Consider the following 24,951-nt stretch of genomic DNA (forward strand, 5'->3'; position numbering starts at 1 on the left):
CCCTCCCCGCTTTCAGGTGTGGGTGCCGGGTGCTCCATCATCACGGGAGGGAATGCCGGATACAGTTCGCTCCCCGTGGTTGGCCGCCAACTGAAGACCTCCGAGTCTTCCTCCTCGCGGTCGCCGACGTTGACCTGTTCCGCTTCCATCTCTGTACCGCCGTGCTCGAACCCAAGGTCCTCCCCGAACACGTCCATGTCAGTCTCTGCGTCGGTCGCTCGACCTGGCATCTCCAGCCACTTCCGGCGCCATTGCTCCTCCGGTCGATCGTCCCACCAATACGAGGTGTCTGACGCCGAACCCGCCGGCGATCCTTCTGGGGAACGGGTGCTCAGTGCGGGTTCCCCGTCCGAGTCGAATCCATGGAACGTGCTGGAAGAAAGTGTGGGTGTGAACAGCCAGTCGTCGAAGAAGCTCGCTGGCATGGGTCTGTGTGGGAAAAGGGCATGAAACTCGTCCTTGAGCAGGGGTTCCTCCAAAGCGTAGTCTGGCACCCAGCTATTGGCGCTGGCCCGGGTGCCCTCTCTGGCTAGGAGGTATTCGACTCCCTCTTCCCCCCATCTGGAGTCCAAAATCTCCGTGACCTCGTTGATGGGGTCTTGCTGCGTCACCCCTCGCGTCTCCTTCCGCTCCCGGAACGGACTCGGTGCCGTCCCTGGCTCCTGGAATCTGTGAGGTGCCTTGTAGGGAGTGAGCACCGACCTGTGGAACACCGGATGCATTCTGGAACCCTCCGGCAGCGCCAGTCGGAAGGCTACCGGGTTGATCTGTGCTTCGACTTGGTACGGACCAATTTGCTTGTGCCCCAACTTCTTCTTGGCTAGTGACCTGGTCGGCACTGCGTGGGCTGCCAACCAGACCCAGCTCACATAGGACCAAGTCCGCCAGCGTTCACTTTATAAGAGTCTTTATTAAGTTACAGGTTTCATTTCCGAACTGCAGCGTGCAGCTCTACACCTTCTGCCCTAGGTCGGCGAAGACCCGTCTGAGTCCCCGCCTCTTGCGCACCAGCTTAATACCCTAGCCTTGCTCCACCTCCTTCGCCTCTCCCTACGTCTCTGGGTCCTTCTGCCCCCCTGGGCCTCCTCCCTTCTACTCTCCTCTGACGCTGACCCCCCTGATCCTTCTGCCTCCTTGCGGCGGGCTTTGGGACCTGGCTCACTCTCCGGGCTGCTTACTGCTCCAGCTTCCGTTGCATTTGAACTTGGCGCGCGCGCCCAACTCTCTACTTTCCTCTTAACCGTTGCCTCGCTCTCTGAGGAGGGCGTGACCACCCCTGACTCGTGCCCTCCCTCCTGCTGACAGCCTCCGGAACCCGATGCCTGGCTACCTTCCTTCCTGCTGCTCTCAGTCTTGAGCGTGGGTCCCGACTTCCAGCTGCTGCCGCTCTCAGTTATGAGCGTGGGTCCCGACTTCCAGCTGCTGCTCTCTGAATCTCCTCTGTTCCCTTCCTCCTGGGGTGTCCCCCAGGATCCCCCCCTTGCTCTGCTCACTGGGGCTCCCTTTTGGGAGTCCTCTGACTCACTGCTTAGGCTTGGAGATCTCGGGTCGTCATCATCACTCATTTTCCCTTCGGATTCCTCCCCCTCGCTCTCTGCTTCCTCCCTTCTCTGCGTCTCTGCTCCTGAACCCCTGACAGCGGCTTAGCAGATTAGCGCTATTAGCGGCTTAGCAGCTATTAAAGGCTTAGCGGCTTAGCGGCTAAAAGGCTATTAGCGGCTTAGAAAAGGGGGGGAACGAAAAAAATCGCAACACTCGCAAGACGTTTTCGTCTTGCAAAGCAAGCCCATAGGGAAATTTGTCTTGCGAAGCAGCTCAAAAACGGAAAACCCTTTCGTCTAGCGGGTTTTCCGTCTTGCGAGGCATTCGTCTTGCGGGGCACCACTGTAAATGCATATTATGAAAACTTAAAGATGAGATTAAAATAGTCCAAAGGACTGAGAGCATCAAACTGTACCACACAATCAAACTTTTGGAGCACCTCTCATGTGTATTTGTGTACTTAAATGGCATTTAATTGCACTTCCAAGTGGCAAGTGGGAGAAATTATTCAGAATTATTTCCTTTTTATAACCTAACCAGTTTACAAGACTTGGAAATAAACATACAGCACTTTTCGCTGGTTATACTGATGCAGAGCAATAGAAACTGAAACCTGGTAGCATCTACTTACTCTTCACCATAAACACCTGAAGACTTTCCACACCTAATTTAAATGTTTTAGGAAGTTGTTACAGGGCGGGTGGTTGTGTGTGTGATATGTATTTTGGCTCTTTTCATTGTAGAGGTCCTGGAAGGAACCTTGCTGAAGCGAGGTAGGTCTAGTCAGGACTTAGAGTGGAAACATACTGGAAATTCTTTTCTACCCCTTTTAAGTTCCTTAGCTCAGCCAGAGTCCTTCCTTGCTCCACATTTCCATTCAGAGGGGTGTTTTGCTGGTTGCCACCCGTGATGCCAACAGCAGTAGCATCCACCTTCCTGCAGTTTGGACAGGTACTTTAAAACAGCTTCACCTGGAGCATCACATCCCTAGGTTTGCCACATCAGTTGCCAAGTGATCAGAGCAGTTCTACAAGAAGTATTCCTTGCACTAGAAGTACAAGTGTGGCATGTTGCGCTTGGTGGATGTGAACATGGAGACAGGAATTTGTATTCATTCTATGTTATATAGAGATGTGGGTTTATTGGCAGAGCTGTGCCTAAAATACTGTGACCAGCCCCCTTTCTCTGTTGACATCGAAACCAACCTTGAGATGTAAATCCTCCTTTGAATGGAAGCAAAGCTTTAAGGAAGTCTCTGTGCTGTGTTCCTTTGTTACACCCGCCCTACACCACCATGTACAGAATGTAGCTTGCAGAAGGGCCATAATTCCCCCTTGCCATCAGTGCTGCAGGTAATCTATTGCATTAATCAGCCAGCTAGTGTGAAATGCATGGGGAGTGATTATACTATCATACACAATACAATCAGCATGAAGCACTTGTCAAGACCAATACATCAAAGTTTAATTCAGTAATAGAATGAATTAGAGCAAAATGAAGCATCCTGTACTCCAAGAACCAAAGCAGCCATTGCAGGTTCTTCACTGAGTGCTCTGTCAGAAAACCAGATTCCACTGAGGGTGTATGTTTATGAATAAAAATAGCCACCGCCTCAATAGTGCATGCTCAAATTCACAAGATTTACCATGGAAAATGCAGCAGAGATATGATGACTGTGTATTCTTTGTTCATGATGGCACTGGTTTAATTAGATTGTTCTCCAGTGGGGCCTGTGACTTCTGGTAGACATTAGATTGAATGGACAGAGCTTATTTTGATAGCAGTTGGGGGCTCTTGATTTTTATGGGAGGGAGGGTGTGGTGGTTAGGTTAGATCGAAAGATACCTTGCATTCAACAGCCTGCCTCATCTTCTAGTGAAACTCTGTTAACAGCATGTATCCAAAGAAGCGTGCATGCACAAGAAAGCTCATACCAATAACTTAGTTGGTCTCTAAGGTGCTACTGGAAGGAATTTTTTTATTTTGTTTTGACTGCGGCAGACCAACACGGCTACCTACCTGTAACTAGAACTATGGAAGGCACCATGTTGAGCCGCATGAAATGGAAGTCCAGGTATCTGAAGAAGTGTGCATGCACACGAAAGCTCATACCAATAACTTAGTTGGTCTCTAAGGTGCTACTGGAAGGAATTTTTTTTAGCATGCATCTTGTTTGTTTGGTAGTACTTTCTTAGTCTGAAATATATAAATCTGATCTGTTTCAGCTGCAACACTGCCACTATCCTAGCCATTAAGAAACCAGGGTCACAAACTTGCATACTCCTTCACCCCAGCTCTTTGTCAATGCTATGGTGTGGTATTACCATTTGGGTGTCAGTGAAGACATGACTCTCCTAACCAGTTTGAAAATCAAGGGCTGACACTGTCTTGTAAGCCTTTGTTATAGTTAATCCTGGTGAGTTTCATTGAAGACATAACACTGTCAAGAGAGGAAAGTTAGTATTGCATAGTGAAATATTAACATAAAACCTACCGTATTTGCATATCCCAGAAACATGTGAGCTCACGTGTATTCACTGGATATACTTATCATCAAAAGCTTCTGATGTGTGGCAGTGTATTGTTTAATGCACAACACAAGTATTACATATATGGACTCTTGATCCTTGTACTTATTTTATAAGGGAAGCACCTGGGATGTTCTGTACCCTACAAATCCTTAAAACTCTGAATAATCTGTTAATCTTCCAACACTTTGTTTTTGCCCCATGTTATAGGTGAGAAACTGAGGCTTCTGTCTGGGCCCTCCCTAATAAAGTTCAGAGAAGATAACCTCTCTAACCCTATTGGGGGTTTCCCCAGGAAGAGATGGGGAAGGTGATGTGAGACCATATAACTGGCCATTTGACATCCTGAGCATAGAGACATCTGCAAAGGGGTGCATGCTTGCCTACAGCTCCACACATGTAGGCATTTCATGCAATTGGGACTTCTGATTGCATGGGATCTCCACTTATGTAAGCCAGTAGTTCCTGTCTTCCTTTGTAAACATCATGTTAAAAGTGCATATGCAAAGAGGGCAGGTGAAAAGAGAAGCAGTAGCAGCAAACTATGTGCGTTTGGTGAGAATTGCTGCTGAAAATATTCCCCCGATGAAGGATTTGTTCCAAAACATGTTGGGCCAGAAACAAATATCACTTCAAGCACCCGGTATTTTTTCCACTTCTTTGCCTGCTGTTAATGCTTTTTTTGCAGTTTTATGGTTGGTTTTCTGCTCCTGCTTTCAGATTGTTTTCCTCTATGGGAGGAAGCAGAGCCAGCATTATAGCTGCTGCCCCTTCCATGTGTCTTGCCTCTGTGTGAAGAAAGTCTGAATAGGGCTTATGACGGGTAGTTAAACAAGGTCTAAGTTTACGGGTCTGGTAATCTGGTTGGCTGAACTCCTGTTGCAAATAGCTGAGTGTATATTTCAGGCCTCCACAAATGTGAAGCCTAACACAGCCACTTACAGTGACCTTCAAGGTGCCTGACAACCGCTCTCCCTTATGTTTTCATTGTTCCAGGCAGGCAGCAAATCCAGGGGATTTATTGAGTCTCTGTTGAGCCACCATGCAGCTGATGGGCTGGATTTGGCATGGTGGATCACAAAGATGCACAGGCCTAGTAGATTCTCATTCTGTATCTGGAAGTTTTTAATGCTTGACCTTTTATTATGTTTTCATTGTGCTGGAAGCCTCCCAGAGTGGCTGGGGAAACCGATCCTGATGGGCAGGGTGAAAATAAGGAAATTATTATTGTTATTAATCTTGAGAAGATTTGCACTCCCCCTCCCAGGTGCTCCTGTGGGTCTAGTTCAGTATAAGGCAGCTTCCTGTATTCCTACAAAAACAAACTTTTCTGCTTCAAGAAAAACTAAAGTCTGACTTGACTGAATTATGCAATATAAATGGTTATACTATCAAGAAGCTCCTATGGAGTGTGTGTGAGTAATTTAAGCACTGCCGCTCAGACCACTGGAAACTTTATTTAGCTTCCTGTTGGGATTCTGAGATTTTACCAGCCATTGTCCACTAGGGTTGTCAAACATACTTTTGCAGCCATAAGGGCTAGGCATTTAAAAATAAATAGCAAGCCGATTTTTCCACCCAATGTTTTCTGTGCTTTTTCTACTTTTGTGCTGAAATCACAGGATGCACGTTGACTAGCTCATGTTCCATGCTGCACAGCAATAACGCTTCTTCCTGCCCACCGATTTATAAACCAACTTTCTTGGTACTTACGGATTGGAGTAGCTGTGCCAGTGTTAGAAACTGAGATATGAAAGCCAGAAGCTAAAATGGCGCCTTACACCTAGGTTATGGGTACAACAACGTGTGTGTCTAGGCACACTTTTTTTAATAACAAGAATACAAAGTTGAAAATGAATTAACTACAGCTGAAATATTAGGTTCATTTTTCATATGGTCTAGTCCTTCCCCTGCCCCCCCAATATTCTTAAGAGGGTCTCTTCTCCAGTCTTCAGAGAATAGCTGGAAGTGGGGAGGGAGAAAAAAACTCCTCCTTTCCTTCCACTCTGTAGTTTTAATCTGAAATCTTAGGTGCAGTACTGCGCCCAGAGCTCAGAAACTGCTCACACTAATGAAATTCCCTGTGCCTAGAACAATCAGAGTTTCAAACACTGAGCTGTGCCAAGGTTATATCATTACTCCCCAGTAATTTAACCATGCTGTGCCCTCCTTAATGTCCCTTCGCTACCTTTTTCAAAATGCATATGGTATTTTATCTGCTGTCTGGCATTGGTTTGTTTGTTATTAAGCATGTGTTTTTGTCTAGGACTCTTGATATGAATGTCGTTTTGATTCTACATACAGTGGTGCCTCACAAGACGAAAAGAATTCGTTCTGCGAGTCTTTTCGTCTTGCGATGTTTTTCGTCTTGCGAAGCACGGTCCGTCGCAACTGTGCCTCTTCAAGCGGCTTTTAAAAAAAAGCGCAAGACATTTTCATCTTGCAAAGCAAGCCCATAGGGAAATTCGTCTAGCGAAGCAACGCAAAAACGGAAAACCCTTTCGCCTAGCGAGTTTTTCGTCTTGCGAGGCATTCATCGTGCGGGGCACCACTGTAGTTCATATCCTTGGCTGCCCTTGGATGGAAAGACAGGGCATCCATTTACAAAAATGTCATCTCACTCTTGCACTCTCTCCCCCCTTTTTTTAACAATTGAAGTTTCACCGGATTTGTAGGAAGCAAGTATTAATCTCAAATGAGCAATTGTCTGTGTGCTTCCTTGGTGCCTTATGAGGCTGCTGCATGCTGAGAAGCAGTTAGTAGTGCCTACCGTTAGTATAACGTAGCACTTTAATAATGCCACCTTGTATTTATTAGGTTAAATACTGATGTAAGGAGAAACTTCAGTCTCTCATCTCGTTCTTCTTTTTACCTGATGGATGATAAAACACTGTCTGAAAGGTCTTTGTAATGTCTGTGTTGGAACTAGAGGTCTGATACGGCGGAGCCACCTCTTATTCAGGTCAAGAGGATGATTGTGGAACTAGAACTGACAATACCTCACTAAGATGTGACAGTTTTAATACTCTTTCCCTTGTGTGAAATTAATACCAAATTGCAGTCGCAGCATGATGCGTCTTCCAATTATCTTCAGGGAAATATGAAATTTACATATTGGTTTATGTGTGTTTGCCTCTGTGCTGGGAAAATTTCATAGTAGGTTGAGTTGCATTGCTGGTAAGGGGCAAAATCTAGACATCCACCTTCAAAGACCTTGTATCTCCAAATTCAAACTGGGTCAAAATTCTGGTCTTCTGATTTTACTGTAACGGATCTGGCAGTTTTGAAATTGAGAACAGCTTTGAAAAGAGGGGATTTTGGAGGAATACGCTCGACTAATACGTTGGTACCTTATGTTACCTAAGGCTGACGTTTTCCCTTCAAATTTGTGGTTGTATGTGAGTGGAGAGGGTGAGGTTTTATGTAAAAAACTGTTCACCAAGTTGCATGTTTTGTGGTTCATGTTTATATTAAAAATAATAAACTTCTTTTAAAAAAACCCCAAAAGGAGTAGTTGGAGACTGGACTCAGGTCCTGTCAAATTCCCAGCAAAATCAGAAATTAGTCAATTGGAGAGGGGGAGAGACCCCCTCACTGGAAATGACTGTGACATTGGGGCTGTGCCAATTATCATTAGTTGAGTGAGGGTACATGGAACCTATGAGCTGTTTGTGCTTTCTCTCCACTATTGCAATGCCCGCCAGCTCCCAAGGACTGAATGATCTTTAAATTGGTAGAATGCACCACTATAGCCAGATTTCAAAAGAACTACTTCAAACTTAATATGTCTCTTGGGACTGGCTACTGTGAACAATGTAGATTTTGATGTTTCTGAATTCCTCTGTGTAGTGTGTATGCTAATCCCATGCCTTATTCCTGGGTAATACCTGACTTGGCATCCTAGTGACTCTGGCAAGGCCTCTTAGAATCATGGATGGTGTTTAAAAATGATTTAATATACCATGTCTTGGACAAATGGTGCTCAGAGGTTCAAGTTTACTAAGATGCAGGGAATCTCCCTGCTTGGCAAACACCTAAGCCCGGCATAGGCAAACTCCGGCCCTCCAGATGTTTGGGACTACAATTCCCATCATCCATGACCACTGGTCCTGTTAGCTAGGGATGATGGGAATTGTAGTCCCAAACATCTAGAGGGCCGGAATTTGCCTATGCCTGATCTAAGCTTAACACATGTTGTGGGAAGCACAAGGTGTACATTTTGTAACCTAAAGAAGGATGTTACAAGCTGCTAGCATCCCTTCACAATTTTGAGAATATACTGTACTACCTTCCTTTGGACCTGAATTGCTTTTGAGGATCAGCATAATATAGCAACCTTTGTTGCAGACACACATTTGCATTCTTCGTTAGTCACATTTGGCTGCTGCATCTCCCTCTCTGAAAGGCTGTCATTCATTTTTAGCAAATTCTGCAGGTCTTCGAAGTGTGTAAAAACTCTTCCTTGATGAACAAATGAAGTGTTGCTAAATAGTACTTGTAGATGTCTTCACTCTGCTTGTCAGGAGTCTGCAACAGCAATAAGACAGCTGATTTTAAAAGCAGTATCTTTATATTTAAAAATGTTCTGGCAGTTCGTGATTTATTCATGCCTCTCCTGGCATGCAGTGTCAGGGACGTAGTTTCTTCATTGGTTCAGAGTTAAATGTCAGCAGAAAATTAGATCTGTAAATTCTTACGAAGGAGAGTTTCTCGTGCATAATTGCAGGAATAATTACGAAGCCTCTTTCTATTCTTGGAAAGAAAGGGCAACCACTACTGCTAAAAGTAAAAATGGAATTGGGAATTCTCCCCTCATGTCATAAAGAAGAGTAGCCCAGCCTGTGGTGCTAAAGCAGAATAAAGATAAGGATGGGAAAGATTGATTCCACAACAAAATGTTAGTGTGCCAGTGCTTCTGTTCCACTTCTGCCCCCTCCATTCTGCTCTCCTGTCCCTGCCAGTATGCTTAGTCCTCTTGGAGCTCTGATGGGTTCCCCCCTCCATTTGGGGGCTTTTTTCCTCTTGGCACAGGAAAATAGAAATCATGCTGCTCGGTCCCAGGTACATTGCAGTCTGGATTTCATCCTTGTCTACAGGCAATTCTTAGTGTGAACCATGGAATGACCTGCCCAAACAAAATGAGATGATTTATTCAGCATAAAAAGGTAAAGGGAACCCTGACTATTAGGTCCAGTCGTGACTCTGGGGTTGCAGCGCTCATCTCGCTTTATTGGCCGAGGGAGCCGGCGTACAGCTTCCAGGTCATGTGGCCAGCATGACTAAGCCGCTTCTGGCGAACCAGAGCAGCACACGGAAATGCTGTTTCCCTTCCTGCCAGAGCAGGACCTATTTATCTACTTGCACTCTGACGTGCTTTCAAACTGCTAGGTTGGCAGGAGCACGGACCAAGCAACGGGAGTTCACCCTGTCGCGGGGATTCGAACCGCCGACCTTCTGATCGGCAAGCCCTAGGCTCAGTGGTTTAGACCACATATATAGCCTGTGTTTCCTCCCTCCTCCCTTTCAAACCATGTGATTCCATTGCCCCTCCCAAGTGGTTGAAAGCTGTTCCCCACTCAAGATGTGTTTGGGCATTTGCTGAATCCACGGGCAGGTCTTCCATGTCCTTGTCGGTGTCACTCTGCCCACTCAGTTTCCAACCATCCCTGTGCTGAACATTATTTCATGTAAAGAAGGGGATTGAGCGGGTGGGGCAGGGCTTGCAGGTGTACTCCCTCCCCACCCCACCCCACCCCACCCCACCCAACAAATTCAGCTTCCTATGTTCGGGCAGGCAAGCGCCTGAACACTTTGTCTCACAACCTCCTGTGTCATTGAGTTATTATGGCAGTTCCCTCAGTGCAAGAAGTGAAGTTACAGGGAACAAAGGAGAGGGCCTTCTCAGTAGTGGCGCCCACCCCAAGGAATGCCCTCCATTCAGATGTGAAGGAGATAAAGAAATACACAACTTTTAGAAGACACCTGAAGGCAACACAATATAGGGAAATCTTTCATGTTTGATATTTTATTATGCTTTTATATTTGTTGGAAGCTGCCCAGAGTGTCTGGGGCAACCCAGTCAGATGGGTGGGGTAGAAATAATAACTAACTAACTAATTAATTAATTTTATTAGGCTGGTTTCGAGGTTTATCTCCTTTAGAATTTTTTCTAAAGATTTATTTTGTACTTGTATGAATCTTAGGGTTACCTCATGTCTGCTAATAGCTTCTTTCTGGGTGGTGTAGTTTTGGCTATGCAAGTGCGGGCAGCAGAAGTTTTGGATTTGCATTAGCATATAGATTAAATTGTTTCAGCGAATCTACCCAGGCACTCAGTTTTAGCATGTACTTTTATTTTGAATAATTGTTTGAAAATTGCAGATTTTATATGTATTTAAAGTATTGTGTTAACTTGTTTTTATTTATTTTTTAGCTGGTGTGTGTGTGCGCGCGTGTGTGTGCACAAATGAATAAATAAATAAAATATTTTAGATTGTTCTTGATGAATTACTTAGAGGTCTTCTGTTGAGTAAGCAGTGTTTAATTTTTGTTAATGAATATAAATGAACAGGTTTAAGTTGATATTTGTGTAGGTTGGAAACTTAGTATTGTCACACTTCCCAAATATATACATTTTAAATTTTATGTGGGAAGTTGACTTGCTTTACAGCAAGTCTTGAGAGAGAGATTGCTGTTTTGTGTCTCCCCCCCCCAAAAAAAATTGGCATTTCAATGTGAGTTTGTTAGTTTTTATACAATTATTTTTGTCATGTTGCCTTTAAGAGACTGGAACAGCATCGTGCATGTGCTTGTGACACTGAGGTGGCAGATTGGCTAGTGTGGTTTTGCAGCGTACCTTTGGCATCCATATAAAGCTTCCTATGCTTTCCCTAAAATTTAAGGTAACTAGCCCCACTGCATTTTCTGTGTCATTTAATAGGTGCTCTTTGGATGTGCATAGTCTTAAATCCTCATTGCAAGGTGGAACAAAAGGCCAGTTGGCTGAAACAGCTGAAGAAATGGAACAGTGTTGATGTTTGTCCCTGGGAAGATGGGAACCATGGAAATGACCTGCCCAGTCTAACCAATGCTTTGCCTCAGGGTGCAAATGCAATCCAAGGTGAGCCCTGACTTAATTTACTCTCTGAGACACATGAAATGCAATTTAGACTCTCTGCCTAGACCATCATGCTCGTTTGTCTAGCAGCAACCTTAGTCCATCGTCTGGTTCATATTCATGGCTGAGGATTGTGGTGCCACTGCTGGTGGGGAAAAACAAGTCTACAGGCTCTGTGATAGAGTTGGGCAACTTACGGGCAGCATGTTTATTTTTATTTTGATAAAGCTTTATTAACAGTTTTCACATTACAGTAAAAGACAAACTAATCACACAAAAATAATAAAAATAAACGGAATAAAAGAGCAGAGAAAAGATAGAAGAGATAAGCACAGAATCCTCTCTCACAGATATATTTTAAACTTCTGTCACATACAGAAAAGGGTGTTTCCTCCCAGCTCTCACCTCCCAGGTAGCTGACCCTCCTGCACTCATTTGTCTCCACTAGGGTGGGTGACATCACCTAGGGAGAGGTGAATCATGGAATAGTCATTCAGCCAAACATTCTCCCAGCGAAAGGTTTGTGGCATCTTTCACCTCCTGGAAAAGAGGGCATATTCTAGCCTTCTCGAGCTGCGCTGTAGCTGCTGTCAAAAAGGTTCTTGAAGGTGAGAGGGATCTAGGCGCAAAGCACAGCTTTTTCCTAAATAATGTGAAGTGCTTAGATATCCTAAATTTGAGTATTTCCTTTGCATCACCCACATTTGTAGACTCACGATGCTGACATGTTGCAGGAAAGGGCAGCACTCAAGCACACACACCTCGCCAAATCATCCCAAATCTTAACTGTCCAACTCCCCAAATGCAGCGATCTCACCAACTGGAGCACTCCAGCTCAGGAAGTCTCTGAAACACCCAAAGCGCAGAAATAGCTGATCTGGCAAGGAGGCGAAAGGAGGACACCCCATGGCTGTGCCGGAGTTTAAACAGCAAGTGGCCATGCCCCCAGCTGTGCCGAGACGCGGCTGGAAGTCCCCATGACCCAAGCGGCATCCCTCCACCCTCCCACCGGGTCACTGGGAGGTCCCGGATGCACTCCCACAAAATTGCCCCCCCGGGAAAGGAGAGCGGACTTGGGTCCTGTCATAGGTTCCAATCCAAATCTCTTTTGTTTCTTCTGTATGGACCTATATTCTTTAAGTGCAAGTTCTCATTTCAATGTCTTCCACTAGAGCTATGTGATGACACATAACTTGTTGACTGCTTGCATCTGTTGCTTTCCCTTACCACATGCGAGAGCATCTTCCTAGTTTTGTGAGTGCTTCTGGGAAAGATTAGCTCTGCTGCAATCTTTGCTGCTGGCATAATTTATTTTAATTTAAAATAAATTAGCTTCTCATTCAGCATGAACACAATGCTTGGAGATGCATTGGGTAGGAGTCACATGCACTTGCGGTGGGGTTGTAGTAGCACAGCAGTGTGTGTCTCCTGACAACCCAATACCTCCAAGGGCCATATTACGTGAGAGCATTCAGTGCTCTTGCTATAACAAGAAGTAACTTGCTATAACATGTTGCTTCTCAGGTCTTTCATACAGAGTTTCATCTACCTTGCTGACTCTACCTCTTGTGTGACCCCCCCCCAAGCAGGCATTACACAAGGATGTCTTTTCTAAAACATTGGCAGGGGCCGCAGCATGTTACACAACTGTATGGAACTCTGTTTCTGATCAGCTGATCCCATGTGGAATTACAGTTGATACCATTGTTTGCTTTTTGCTAATCTGTTTGTGTGGAAATTAAATGCATTAATAAAATGGGACACATGCACACACCCTTTTTTCTGTGTCTGTGTCTCATTAGAATTATTGTAGAACCCTGCATATGTTCTATACACACAACCAATGTAATATTTTTTTTCTTAGTGAACAGATATATGTAAAAGTATGAGAGCAATTTTTATTATATTGGTTGCAATACACACACACTATGCAGCCAAGGGTTCAGGTGTCTCTTCTGTTGCTTAGAAGCATAGTGCAGTTTTTTCTCCTTTTTTATGGCTCAAAGTGGTTCTGTTGAATCCACTGTTTAATTTTGCAACATACAATAGAAAGCAGTGTATCTAAGCCTCATTTCTGTCAATTCAAAGCTGTATTTCCATGGTGTACATATTGACAAACCACCCAGGAATTTCTTAGGCATTTCTGTAATTGTTTCTGCACATGCCCAAATGTTCAATATACTTTGTGTTAATATACAGTGTTGAGACAGGATATGTTTTGGCCCCCTCTGGTGTGTATTAACTTCAATAGAATCCTGTGTGCTTGTTTTGAAAAAGAAATAGCTTGTGTAGGGTAAACCTGAAACTCTGCTTGTTAGGAAGCATGTATTGATTGTATTGGAGGAGCAGAGAGTGGGGTGCGAGTTGGGTGTTACCCATATGGAGGCATGAAACTGATTCTGTTTGAACTCGTGGGCCTGACAGATTCATCAAACAGGTCTCACCGGACGGTGTTCACTCGAGCCATTGAGGCGTGCGATCTCCATTGGCAGGACAGCCACTTGCAGCACATTATCAGAAGTGACCTGTACACCAACTACTGTTACCATGATGATGCTGAAAACTCACTCTTTGACTCTCACGGGTGGCCCCTCTGGCATGGTAAGTGGCTCAACCGGAAAGAGGTTTCCATGAGTTGAAGCTTTGTTCCATTTCTATGGCACTGTTTTTGGGGGACGGGGAGAGGGATGAAAGGTCTGGCAATAGCAACAGAGCTTCTCTTCAAACGGTCTTTTATTCCCTTCCCTTTTTAAAGTACTGTTTTCTCAGATTCTTTAACAACAACAAAAACCCCTTCTGAATGCTCCCCTGGGATGGGGGTTGCTGCAGACGCGGATGAGCTCTTTAATAATGCTTCCCCCTTTCTCTCTGTTCAGAACATGTGCCTACAGCCTGCGCGAGGGTGGATGCACTAAGATCTCATGGCTATCCAAGAGAAGCACTGCGGCTAGCAATAGCTATTGTCAATACTCTAAGGAGGCAGCAGCAGAAACAGCAGGAAATGTTCCGGTTCCAGAAGAAAGGTAAATGTGGGCAAGATGATGTCAAAAGGTTGGAGCCTGGGGAGAGGAAGGTTGGAATGGGGCCAAGTGCAAGGAATTGCTGCTTAGAAGTAAAAGACTGCGGCTGTGCAGTGGTTGACTGTAGCGGGCAACATGGGAGGCGGTTCATTGCCAAGGGCTCTATAGGGCTATGGCAGTGTTTGCGCCTCTCTGTAAAAGAGCCATAATGCTGGCTTAGAGCTTTTAGGTTCTTCCTACTCCCACCGATGCCACATCTTTTGAATACCTAAATTCAAAGCAAGGAATGTTGTAGAAATATATTCGTAAAGCAAGCAACCAAGACGGTCTCTAAAGCGGCAGAATAATTTGGACCGTACTATTTTCTACTCCCAACCTTGGACTCTCTCTGCACTGGCTCTAGAATGGGAAGAGCGTCAGTTTGCATGTACGCCTGGAGATAAATCTGGGGCGACTGCTTTGTAAATGTGTGAAAAAGATGTGTTCAGTTAACTAGTGCAGTGTTGGATGGGTCTAATCATTACAGTGGTACCTCGGGTTACAGACGCTTCAGGTCATGTGATTTCCGAACCCGGAAGTACCGGAACGGGTTACTTCTGGGTTTCGGCGCTCACGGAAGCGCAGAGACACCAAATCATGACCTGCATGTGCGCAGAAGCGGCGCTGTGGGTTGCAAACGCTGCGGGTTGCGAACGTGCCTCCCACACGGATCACGTTCGCAACCCGAGGTTCTGCTGTATTCATAAAAATAAGGGTTGCTGTCAAACAGCAAACTGTTGCTTGGTTGCTGGATTCAGGAATTAGAAGGGGGTTCAGGCATACAGCACCTCCCCCCAGCCCCTAACACTATGAAGGCCCAGGAAATAATGAAAATGTGTTTTTTTTGGGGGGGGGGCATTTCTCTGAAGTTGCCCTTTGTTTTTTCCTGAAACATTGAAATTACCTTGAACTCCTGACACGGACAGTAGCATTTGGCATGTGTCCAAGTAACCTTTCAGTCAATTTCACTTACAAAAGTTAGTATTTGATTTGCCCCAAACTGCAAAGGAAGTGTACATAGGTGGGGAAAATATGCGTACAATTGCAATCCGGATTTTATTCTATTGGGGTAGTGAAGTCATTGGAAAGGAATTTGGGTGTGTGTCCTAACTGCTTATATATCTGTAGTTCCATGACTGTAGTGAATTGTGTTTACCTGGTAGTAGCTGGAGAACATGACAAAGTATACACAAATAGGGTTTTGTGCAAGCATTACACAGGAGCTGCCTGCACTGGACAACTTATTTGCAGGGCTTCCTTCCATTATTCTAGACACCCTCCTCTTGCTTCCACTCATAACTCATCTCTCTGAGGCCAAATACAGGCACTCTAGTTGATCACCCTTCCTTATTGGGAAATGGGAGGTTGCAGGTTCTTCAGAAGCTGCATAGTGTTAGAATGGGCAAAAGGAGCGTATGAAGGCCTCTCTGTCTGATGGAAAGGGCACCTGAAGGATCTCCTGCATCCCAATGACGCATGTACCTTTCAGCTCTACAGAGATCAGCAGTAGTTTTGGGCTTCTTCTTTGCCCAGCATCTCTACTTGGCAATAAGCCCTCTACTAACCAGCCTGTGGGCCTCGGCATAGGTGCCCCTGACAGTGGACCCTGTCTGTCAACAGGGGATCTGTTTACCTTTTACATTTTGCAAATAAGGCAAATCTAGCTGACTTGAAAGGTAGATCTTTTAAGAGTTGTCATGTGACACATGCCTGGGTTGTTGTTTTCCCCAGTTCCACAGGATTAGCTTAGTTAAAATAGTGCTCCTTGTTTTTCTCAACAAGGAAACAAAAATAGATATCTCTTCTGTGCATACCACAAGTGTGCTTCCTGTTTATAAATCCTTCAGCAGTGACTCTAAAGAGAGTTTGGATAGCTTATAATCAAGGAGTCTTGCATAGACAGTAGGGTAGGCAGTCGTGATCTATGGCTTGCTATGATAGGCAGTGAGAAATTGCTTTGTTCTAATTGATGCACGGTAGAACTGGCTTTGTATTTCTGTTTATCGGTAAGCAGGGGCGGGGTGGGCAGAACAAAATGGTATTCTGTGTTAAGCAAAGCTGTGTTTGGTCAGTATTCTTCTGCAGTTGGCATTGATGCATCTCCCTGGATGAAAAACGGACATGGGCCTTCTGCTTCTGGATAATGTGTTCTGTTATAAGATACAGTATTTGGGTTCAAAATCCAGTTTATCTGTGGTCACTGATGGTGCATATGCTGTCGCTAGCTACAGTTTCCATGTCTGAAAAATCAGGATGATGGGGGGGGGGGGTGCAAGCTGTTTTGCCTACTAAAAGTACTGTATGACCACTAAGGCTGCATGTATTTATTTTTCTAATGTAGAACTTCTCCACAAAGGTGTTACCTCTATAACTAACCTGGAAGGCTGGGTTGGGCACCCACTGGACCCAATTGGCACCCTTTTCAGCAGCCTTATGGAGGCCTGCAGGGTTGATGATGAGAGCTTCCATGTGTTCTCAGACTTCACAGGTAAAATTTGATCATGGGTCATCTTGATGTATTTTTAAGCATGCTGTGGTTTTAACTTTGCTTTAGACCTATTATTTGCAACCATGCTTGCAAAACACCATAACTTAAACATTTGCTGAATAGGGGTGTTGACAGTGCTTAAGAGGGAGGGATGTAGTTTGCATGTGTGCATACAAAATAGTATTCTTGCCCTACTGTCGGAATATATGAAGCTGCCTTCTACCAAGGCAGACTATTGGCCTATCTAGCCTACTGTTTACCCTGACTGGCATCAGCTCCCAGGACAAAGGTCTTTTCCTTTAAAACTGATCCTTTAAAATTGGAGATGCCAGAGCTTGAACTTTGGACATTCTGCCTGCAAAGCAAGTGCCTTATTACTGCTAGTAGTATTGGCATTGGCATTATTTACAATATTTTGCTTAGTGTTTTCAAGTGTACTTGACATGTGTGCACAACCCTATGAGGTGGTCAGTGCTATTGGCCATATTGTAGATAGGGGGTACTCAGGCTAAGAGAGTGGCATGCCCAAGGCTACCTTGTGAGGGTGGCTGCCTTTGTGAAAAATTGTGGGAGGCTTGCAAACGATGCAGGAGGACAGGCACAAATAAGGTGTGTAACCACAAGTAAACTATTGAGTGACTTGATGTTTTTTCCCCCGCTCCAGAGAATATGGGCCAGTACAAATCTTTGGAGTACTATCACCTGCCTGCCCACAAATTCTTAGAAGAAGGAGAATCTTATTTGACGCTGGCTGTGGAAGTGGCATTGATAGGACTGGGGCAGCAGCGAATAATGCCTGATGGCTTGTATGCACAAGAGAAAGTTTGTCGAAATGAGGAACAGTTAATTTCCAAGCTACAGGAAATCGAACTGGATGACACGCTGGTGAAGATTTTCCAAAAGCAAGCAGTCTTCCTATTAGAAGGTAGTTGACTATTGATGCTAACCACTTCTTTCAGCAGTTTCTGATAAAAAGACCAGGTACTCCTCTGGGAGTTGGCTTATCTGGTAATTATCAGGTTCTTAGGAATCTAATGGTTGCTTATAGATCTTCCATCAGACACCCTACACCACCCCCATACTATACTTAAACATCGCATTGATGTGGAAGTGGAAGGGTCTTGTTTATGTATTATCTCCCCCCACCCCCAGTTAGTTTAGGCTAGCATGTAAGGAAACTGAAGTTCATAATGACACCACCACTTTCTAGCGAAACATTCTAAATGTGTGAAATTAAACTTGCCCTAGACACTCATTCCACTGGCCCAATTTAATTGCTTATGAGGACCTTCATACTGTGAGCTTGGTGGGGACCGAAAGTAGCTTCGCATGTAAAAGTATGATTTTTGTCCTACGTCAGAAATCACACTCTGATACTTGTGCCTGAAACTTTGCAACAAAGACGTTTTCTTGCCAGTGTCACACTGTAAATCATTAAAACACAAGGGAAAGAAATACAGTGATGTGTTTTTATCATCCTTTAGAGAAAGTGTATTGCTTACAAGACATGCACACGATAATCCAAAGCACAAGAGTTTTCCATTGCTTAGACAGAGCAAGAGAATAGGGCTGGTCTCAAGCTGGATTGGCAGAGGCTACCTGCCAGTCATGATGCCCAGAACATCTTTCTTAGCAGTGCAGTTCAGCCAAGGCCCATGCTCGTGACAAGCGAAGTTCCTATTTGGTGGTTGTAATCTTGATGTAATTAACAGCTGGCACTATGGACACTGTGGGATTTGTGGGTGGGTGGGTCTGTTTAAAAGTAGTGAAAGTTGTAGATGTCATTGTTTTCTTTAGAAGTGTGTTCAATCTGGCCCTTCTGGAAAAATGAGAGAAAACATTACGGGTTTTCTGTTAGTGTCAAAATGATGTTATATATTAGCATTAGGGAATCTTTAAAGAACAAGTGCGTGCCTTTTTAAAAGCACTTTTTCCCAGCATTACTTTGGAGCCTTTTGTCAGTGTGGTTTTTTTTGGTTGGGGGGTGTTCCCTTAAAGGATGGATTCATCTAGTTTCAGCTTGATTTGAGCGGGTGCTTCCAATTCTCTACACTTCAGTGTTTTCATAGAATGTAGTTCTTAAGCTGACAACCTCCGCTGCCCTTTTAAAGTATAGGAAGCTGCCTTCTACTGAATCAGGCAAATGGCCTGTCCAGCTAAGTACACTGACTTGGCAGCTGCTCTCCCAAGGTGTCCCACAGTTTCTCAAATTAAACCTGGGACCTTTTTCATTCAGAGTTTGTGCTTTGCCATTGAACTATGGCTGCCTCCCCCCTTGTAGCAAGAGGTGTGGCCACTCGCCCCAGTGCTACAGCCCACATACCTCAGTAGCAAATAACATGGGGTCTGAGGAAAGGTCAGGAACCTTTTGCGATGTTACATGCACCCGCCCACCACATGCAAGTGTGTGAGCACATGCGCACACTCCTGTCCTCTCCCTGTTTAGACACCTATGTTGCATTATTTGACTACATCCAAGGGTAGTGAGGGTGGTGATTCAGATACCTTGGCTTGACGTGCATGGCAGAAATGCTTCTTAGTCAGCTAAATCCCTGCATTTTTGCCACTTTAAACTGCAGGGGCAATTTTCATAACAAGTCAGCTTAACGTTAAAGAAAACATGGAATAGCTTCTATACCAATGAATGAAAAGTGAACAAATGAAGTGTTCTGGGCTCTTTGAATCCAAGAAGGAAAGCTCTAGCCAGGCCACCTTATTTGCTTCAATAAGATATATTTATCACCACCATTTTCTTTTAGTACTGCACATTTCTTAGAGGACCCCTCACCAGAGAGCTTATTTCTCTTCACTGTGAGTGCTTTTTTTTGGCAAGGATTATTACAATATTTCTAGATAACTTTTAGCACTTTCGATTTTATGTACAATCAAACTACAGCACTATTTATAAGACTTTCTGTTTTTTTTTCCCTTTCCCAAATCCCTTTCCTCATAGCTGGACCCTATAGCGGTCTAGGTGAAATCATCCATCGAGAGAGTGTTCCAATGCACACATTTGCCAAGTATCTTTTCACCTCTCTCCTACCTCATGATGCTGAACTAGCATACAAAACTGCACTGAGAGCAATGCGGTACGTGTCTTTAAACCTCATTTAGAAAAGAAGCATAAACCCGGTCAACGGTATGAGCTCCCTTCATCCATAAAGTCATGAGGGAAGGCCTTGCTCCACACACCTGTTCTTTTCGGGGGTAAAAAGGATGGTGACAAGGAGCAATGCCTTTTCTGTAGTGGCACCCTGTGTTGTGGAACTCCCATCTCTAAAGGGGCTCACCAGGTAAGCTCCTTTGACTTTTAAGAAGGCTGGCAAACAACTTCCTCCTTTAAGGAGAGCGATCCTGATAGAGGATGTACACAATGTGTTTTATTTATCTGTGTGTTTGTAGTAGGTTGTTGAAGCCTATACTTTCAATGCAAGTGTTTCTGCACTTGTCTTAGATATAGTTTTTGAGTAACCCTGGAGACCTGTTTGGCTATAGAATGGGAAATCTAAAGAGTGGGTGAATGAACAAGAACCGCAAGACTGATTTAAGGAACAGGTGGGTTTGAACACAGGTTAGCACCCAATTAACTCACACGTTGCATAGCATGAGTTAATTTGAAAATGCTCTCTAACTTCTGTTTTTTAACCTTCTGATACAAGCAGTTCAGTTGCTTTAATCCTCTCCCCTGCTCCAAAAATGAAATTCTCAGCAGTAAAAATTCAAGAGATAACCCTGATCTTCATCTTTCTGAAAAAAGATATCTGCTGTGCTTGACACCAAAAGCCTCAGTCCTGGGCTTTTTGATGTTGTAATAAATAGCACTGGGGCGAATTGCCTTGGTAGATCTTCACCTTTTCAAGTATGAGCAGCTGTCTTGCAAACACAGACTGACTTGGGAAACAATGGCAAAGTTTCCTCCTTGCAGCTCTGTGCATTCTGTGGAAACCTCTCAGTTGTGTTTATCATTGTTGGTAGTAAATCCCAGGGCTCTAATCTGTTTAGTCTGTCCTTCAGGGCTGCTTAATGGGCAACCCTTCCTGTTCTCTCAGAGCTGGTGAGGGTGGGGTAAGGAGAGGATAACGTTCATGTTAGAGCTATGCTGCTGCATGGTCGGTTCAGTTCCTTTGTCTGTTTCATTACCAGCCATCCTTGGGCACTCCTGCATAGAAAATTGGAATTAAATGAGGTGTGTCACAGCATTAAAATAGCTGATAGTCTCCTTTTTGCTTTCAGTTCTAGGGCGTTAGGCCTGTCCCAAGGGAGTGTTGAACTGACTCCTTGGGGTGGCTGTGAGTTTATATATCTCAAAGGAAGCCCTTTGGGAATACAGCTGTGACACACACTAAGAGCAGGGTGGAAATGGGACCCATCTGGTCTACCAAAGAGAGACTCTTCTGTTTGACCCACAAAATTTTCTGTTAGAGCTAAGGCAACTTGAGACAGTAACACAGCCTGTAATATGAACAAAGTATGCTACAACTCTGGAATATGTCCATTGCATGCTTGGGGCAGAGTACAGTCGCACCTTGGATCCCGAATGCCTTGCGACTCGAATGTTTTGGTTCCCAAACACCGCAAACCCGGAAGTGAGTGTTCCGGTTTGCAAACGTTCTTTGGAAGCCGAACGTCCGGCGGGGCTTGCGCAGCTTCCGATTAAGTGCAGGAAGCTCCTGCAGCCAATTGGAAGCTGTGTCTTGTTGTCGAATGTTTTTGGAAGTCAAATGGACTTCCGGAATGGATTCTGTTTGACAACCAAGGTACGACTATACTCTGCATTTCAAGAACTTAATTTTTTCAAAAACTGAAAATTAAAAATCATATGAATTGGATTCTGCACCAAGAGAAGCAAGCATTATGAAAACATATACGCATGGTGCAAATTAATCAAGACTTGCATAATTTCGCTTTCATTTTGTATGATATGTTTTGTAATTTAAAAACTATTACACATAAATTATTCTGCTTATGATTGTTATCAAGAGAGAGGAATACCACCAGACGCTTTGTAAACTAGGCTGCAAAGCTGTGCTTGCATACATGAATGGCGTCTTCTGCTCAAGGAAGGGCTGTTTTGCACCTCAGGCTATAAAGTTATGCAATAAAAGGTGGAAAAAATCTAAAGACAGCCTTCTTCTTGTGCAAAATCTGGTGGAGCCTTTTGCACAAGTAGAAGCAGGAAAATGGCTGTAGAATCTGTGGAACCACGTAAAACTGAGTGATGCCAGCATCTGTAGAAGCCGGAGGGCACCATTTAACTGTGAAGCAGTAGTAGTGATACTAATTCTTCAGAGGGCCGTCCTGATTCAGAGGGCCATTCCCAGTGATGATGTTGAAAATAAAATCTCACAGATGCACATGTTCACACAGAATTCTGCTTGTTGACATTCCTTTTCCAACTGTCCTTCAGTACTTCTTTGACCTTTGAAAGGCTGAGGCTGCTCTGAATCATCGTGATAGGGAGTTCATGAAAAAAAAAAAGCCAGCTATTTTCATTCAAATAAATTACAGTGTAGACCCTTCTAATAATAGGTCTGTAGTAGGAAGAGAAATAACTTATCAGCTTAGGGCAACTATTTCTTGTTAAAGCTATTGTAACCTTTTCCAACCACTATGTGTAGGTTTGCTTCATATTCACTTCTTTGCATTATGTTAGGCAGAGGTTTTTTCTTTGCAAGAGAAACTGCGGTCACCAGAGTAGCTTCTAAAATGATGTTCACTAGTTTGCAGGTAGTTAAATGGCTGTCTGCTAAATTGGCAGATACCAAACCATTACTAGAATGTCCCATTTTCCCACTAAAAACATAAAGGTGAGGAAAGTCATATAAGGAGAAAAAATGTCCGTCCCTCCCCCCCATTTTTGAAACTTAATTTTAAACACAGAAGCTAAAAATCCAAAGCATGGAGAATTTCTTATTTAAGTTCTAGTTTTCTTAATTAGGTGAAACGGGTTCCTCCCTGCCCTCAAAGGCTGAGTTTGCACCACACCATAAGCCATAGGGTTTGTTCTTGTTTGAGTGAAACAAACTATGATCCCTGACTTGGATATAATGATTAAGCCAGGGGTTGTGGCTTGTTGCTTGCACTAGGGAAGGAGCAAAGCAGGAACAATTTCTGCATTCACAGCAAACCATTAACTATGGTTTAGTGCGACAAGCAAGGCCGTTTTGCCTATGACCTTGTTGAGACATAACACCAAACCACAGTTTGTCCTTATGATAACTAGCTTTGAGCTCACATGTTCTCCTCCTTCACATGCAAGAGGAGGGGATCAAAAGCTTTTGCCTTTGAACTGCCCACAGATCTGTGTGATAGCTGAACTGAAGGGAACTGGTTTTGTTTAAACTTTGCAAACAAGGGTTGCCACAAGGAACTGCACTCCCTTCAAAGACAGGAGCTTTCAACTTCCCCCTGCTGTGTTTGGAGGAGGAGAGGCACAGCGTATGAGCCTGAAGCTCAATGCAGGCTTAATCTTGTAATGAGAAACTAACCAGACCTTTGTCTACATATTGCAGCATTTCTGTAGAAGGCACAACTTTTCTCATGACTATAATTTAATTATCCACGTATGTGTGTTTCCTGTTTACAGATTACTAGTATTGGAATCCACAGCTCCATCAGGAGATATGTCTCGTCCACATCACATTGCATCAGTTGTTCCAAATCGGTACCCCCGTTGGTTCACTCTAAGTCACATTGAATCTCAGCAGTGTGAGTTGGCATCAACTATGCTAACTGCAGCCAAAGGTACAGTGCTGGCAATTAAGCAGATACCTATTTTTAGTTGACTATATACATGAGTTTATATTGGTCTTGTTCACCAATGTGGTGCTATTGGGTATACATAATGTCTGCATAGGCCTTTCCTGGTACTCCCAGGGTTTCTTCTCTCTGCTCAAATTACGCTCGAAAGAAGCATTCTGTGGCAGATTATAGAATAAGTTGTGTTGTACTTGGTTGCAGTGTGTCTGTGGTGCCCACAATGGTTTTTCCAAAAAGCTGGACAGCCCCTTATTACATGAATGAGTTCCCCTTTCCCTTCTCGTCCTCTGGTGCAGTTGGAAGCGGGGAGACTGGAAGCTTCCACTTCCCTGTTTAACTAACCCACGGTTGATCATTGTATCCAAACTCTGACAAAGTGTGGTTAATCTTAACCAAGGTTTAGAGAAACAAACTAGTCTCAAAACCATGATTTATGAAATTGATGTGTTTCCTTAAATATAGTTAAGACTAACCAAGTAACGACAGTTTAGGGTTCAAATGTAACGCTCAACAGCGGTTAATTGTGTATGGAAGCAAAAGCTTTTGATCTCTTGGCTCTGCTGAAGCAGAAGATGAGGAAGAGGAAGTGTAGCACATATATCCGCATTGAGCCAGGCTAAGTAGCCGAAGCAGTACTAAATAAAATGTACACAAGCACATCACTTGCTGTCCATGTGGCATGTCCAGCTCACGTGTGCAGCAGATTTATTTTGGTACATAGATGAATTCCTATAGAAATGGAAAACATGGATCTAGAATGTTGGGTTTAGTATCTGTTCACTAAGGAAGTCTTTGAAATATTTATTTCCATTGTTTGTAGATAGATAATAGATCAGTAAATTTCAAATTCAAATTCAAAATCCTTTATTAGGCATAACACACCACACATTAACAAACAAACATCATATACAGACTGTATAAAATACGGGCTCAGCGAACACAATATATCCTAGTCCTATTCTTAACTCCAAGAAATGAATCGATGTACAAAGATAATATAATGCAACACAGCAACATCACCTACCATTAAAACCATTAAGTCTCTTTATCATGGCCCATTCTTTCTTCATGGACAGCACTTAAAAATTCAGCCGCTATTAAAGTAATTTGATCAAAAAAAAAAAAGATCAGTAAAAATATTCAGCATTTGAAACAAATAAAATATAATAAACAACGACAGCAACAGTATTGCAGTAAAAAGCAAAGCTGGCTTAACCAAGTCCTCTCTAAGCCTCTGTAAACAAGTGTGTTCAGTGAGGTAGCTGTCTGTGCTTCTAAGGGAAGAGAGATCCACACCAGGGATATAACTGCTGAGAAGGCACTGTCCACATCCATACACAGTGAGCAACATTTGCTGGTGGGATTAAAAAAATGACCCCCTCTGCTATCTCAAAACATAGGAAGACTGCTGTGGATAGAAACTTTGCATCAATATACCTAGGTCCCAAGTCATTCAGG

General features: G+C 43.8%; 1 protein-coding gene across 3 annotated transcripts in view; it reads left to right on the plus strand.

The window, feature by feature from the left end:
* Positions 1–24,951, plus strand: part of ZSWIM6 (zinc finger SWIM-type containing 6) — a 96,175-nt gene that overhangs the window by 61,556 nt on the left and 9,668 nt on the right. For 2 of the 3 annotated variants that reach the window (XM_082241780.1, XM_082241782.1), the window contains exons 5-11: positions 11,011–11,190; positions 13,612–13,788; positions 14,064–14,210; positions 16,588–16,734; positions 17,399–17,659; positions 19,688–19,823; positions 23,321–23,478. In XM_082241780.1, coding sequence (XP_082097906.1) covers positions 11,011–11,190; positions 13,612–13,788; positions 14,064–14,210; positions 16,588–16,734; positions 17,399–17,659; positions 19,688–19,823; positions 23,321–23,478 — 1,206 coding nt within the window. The remainder of the gene's footprint in view (positions 1–11,010; positions 11,191–13,611; positions 13,789–14,063; positions 14,211–16,587; positions 16,735–17,398; positions 17,660–19,687; positions 19,824–23,320; positions 23,479–24,951) is intronic. The other variant, XM_082241781.1, reaches the window with a different exon arrangement.

The sequence above is a fragment of the Podarcis vaucheri genome (assembly GCF_965113315.1).
Source record: "Podarcis vaucheri genome assembly, chromosome: 11".
Taxonomy (NCBI): domain Eukaryota; kingdom Metazoa; phylum Chordata; class Lepidosauria; order Squamata; family Lacertidae; genus Podarcis; species Podarcis vaucheri.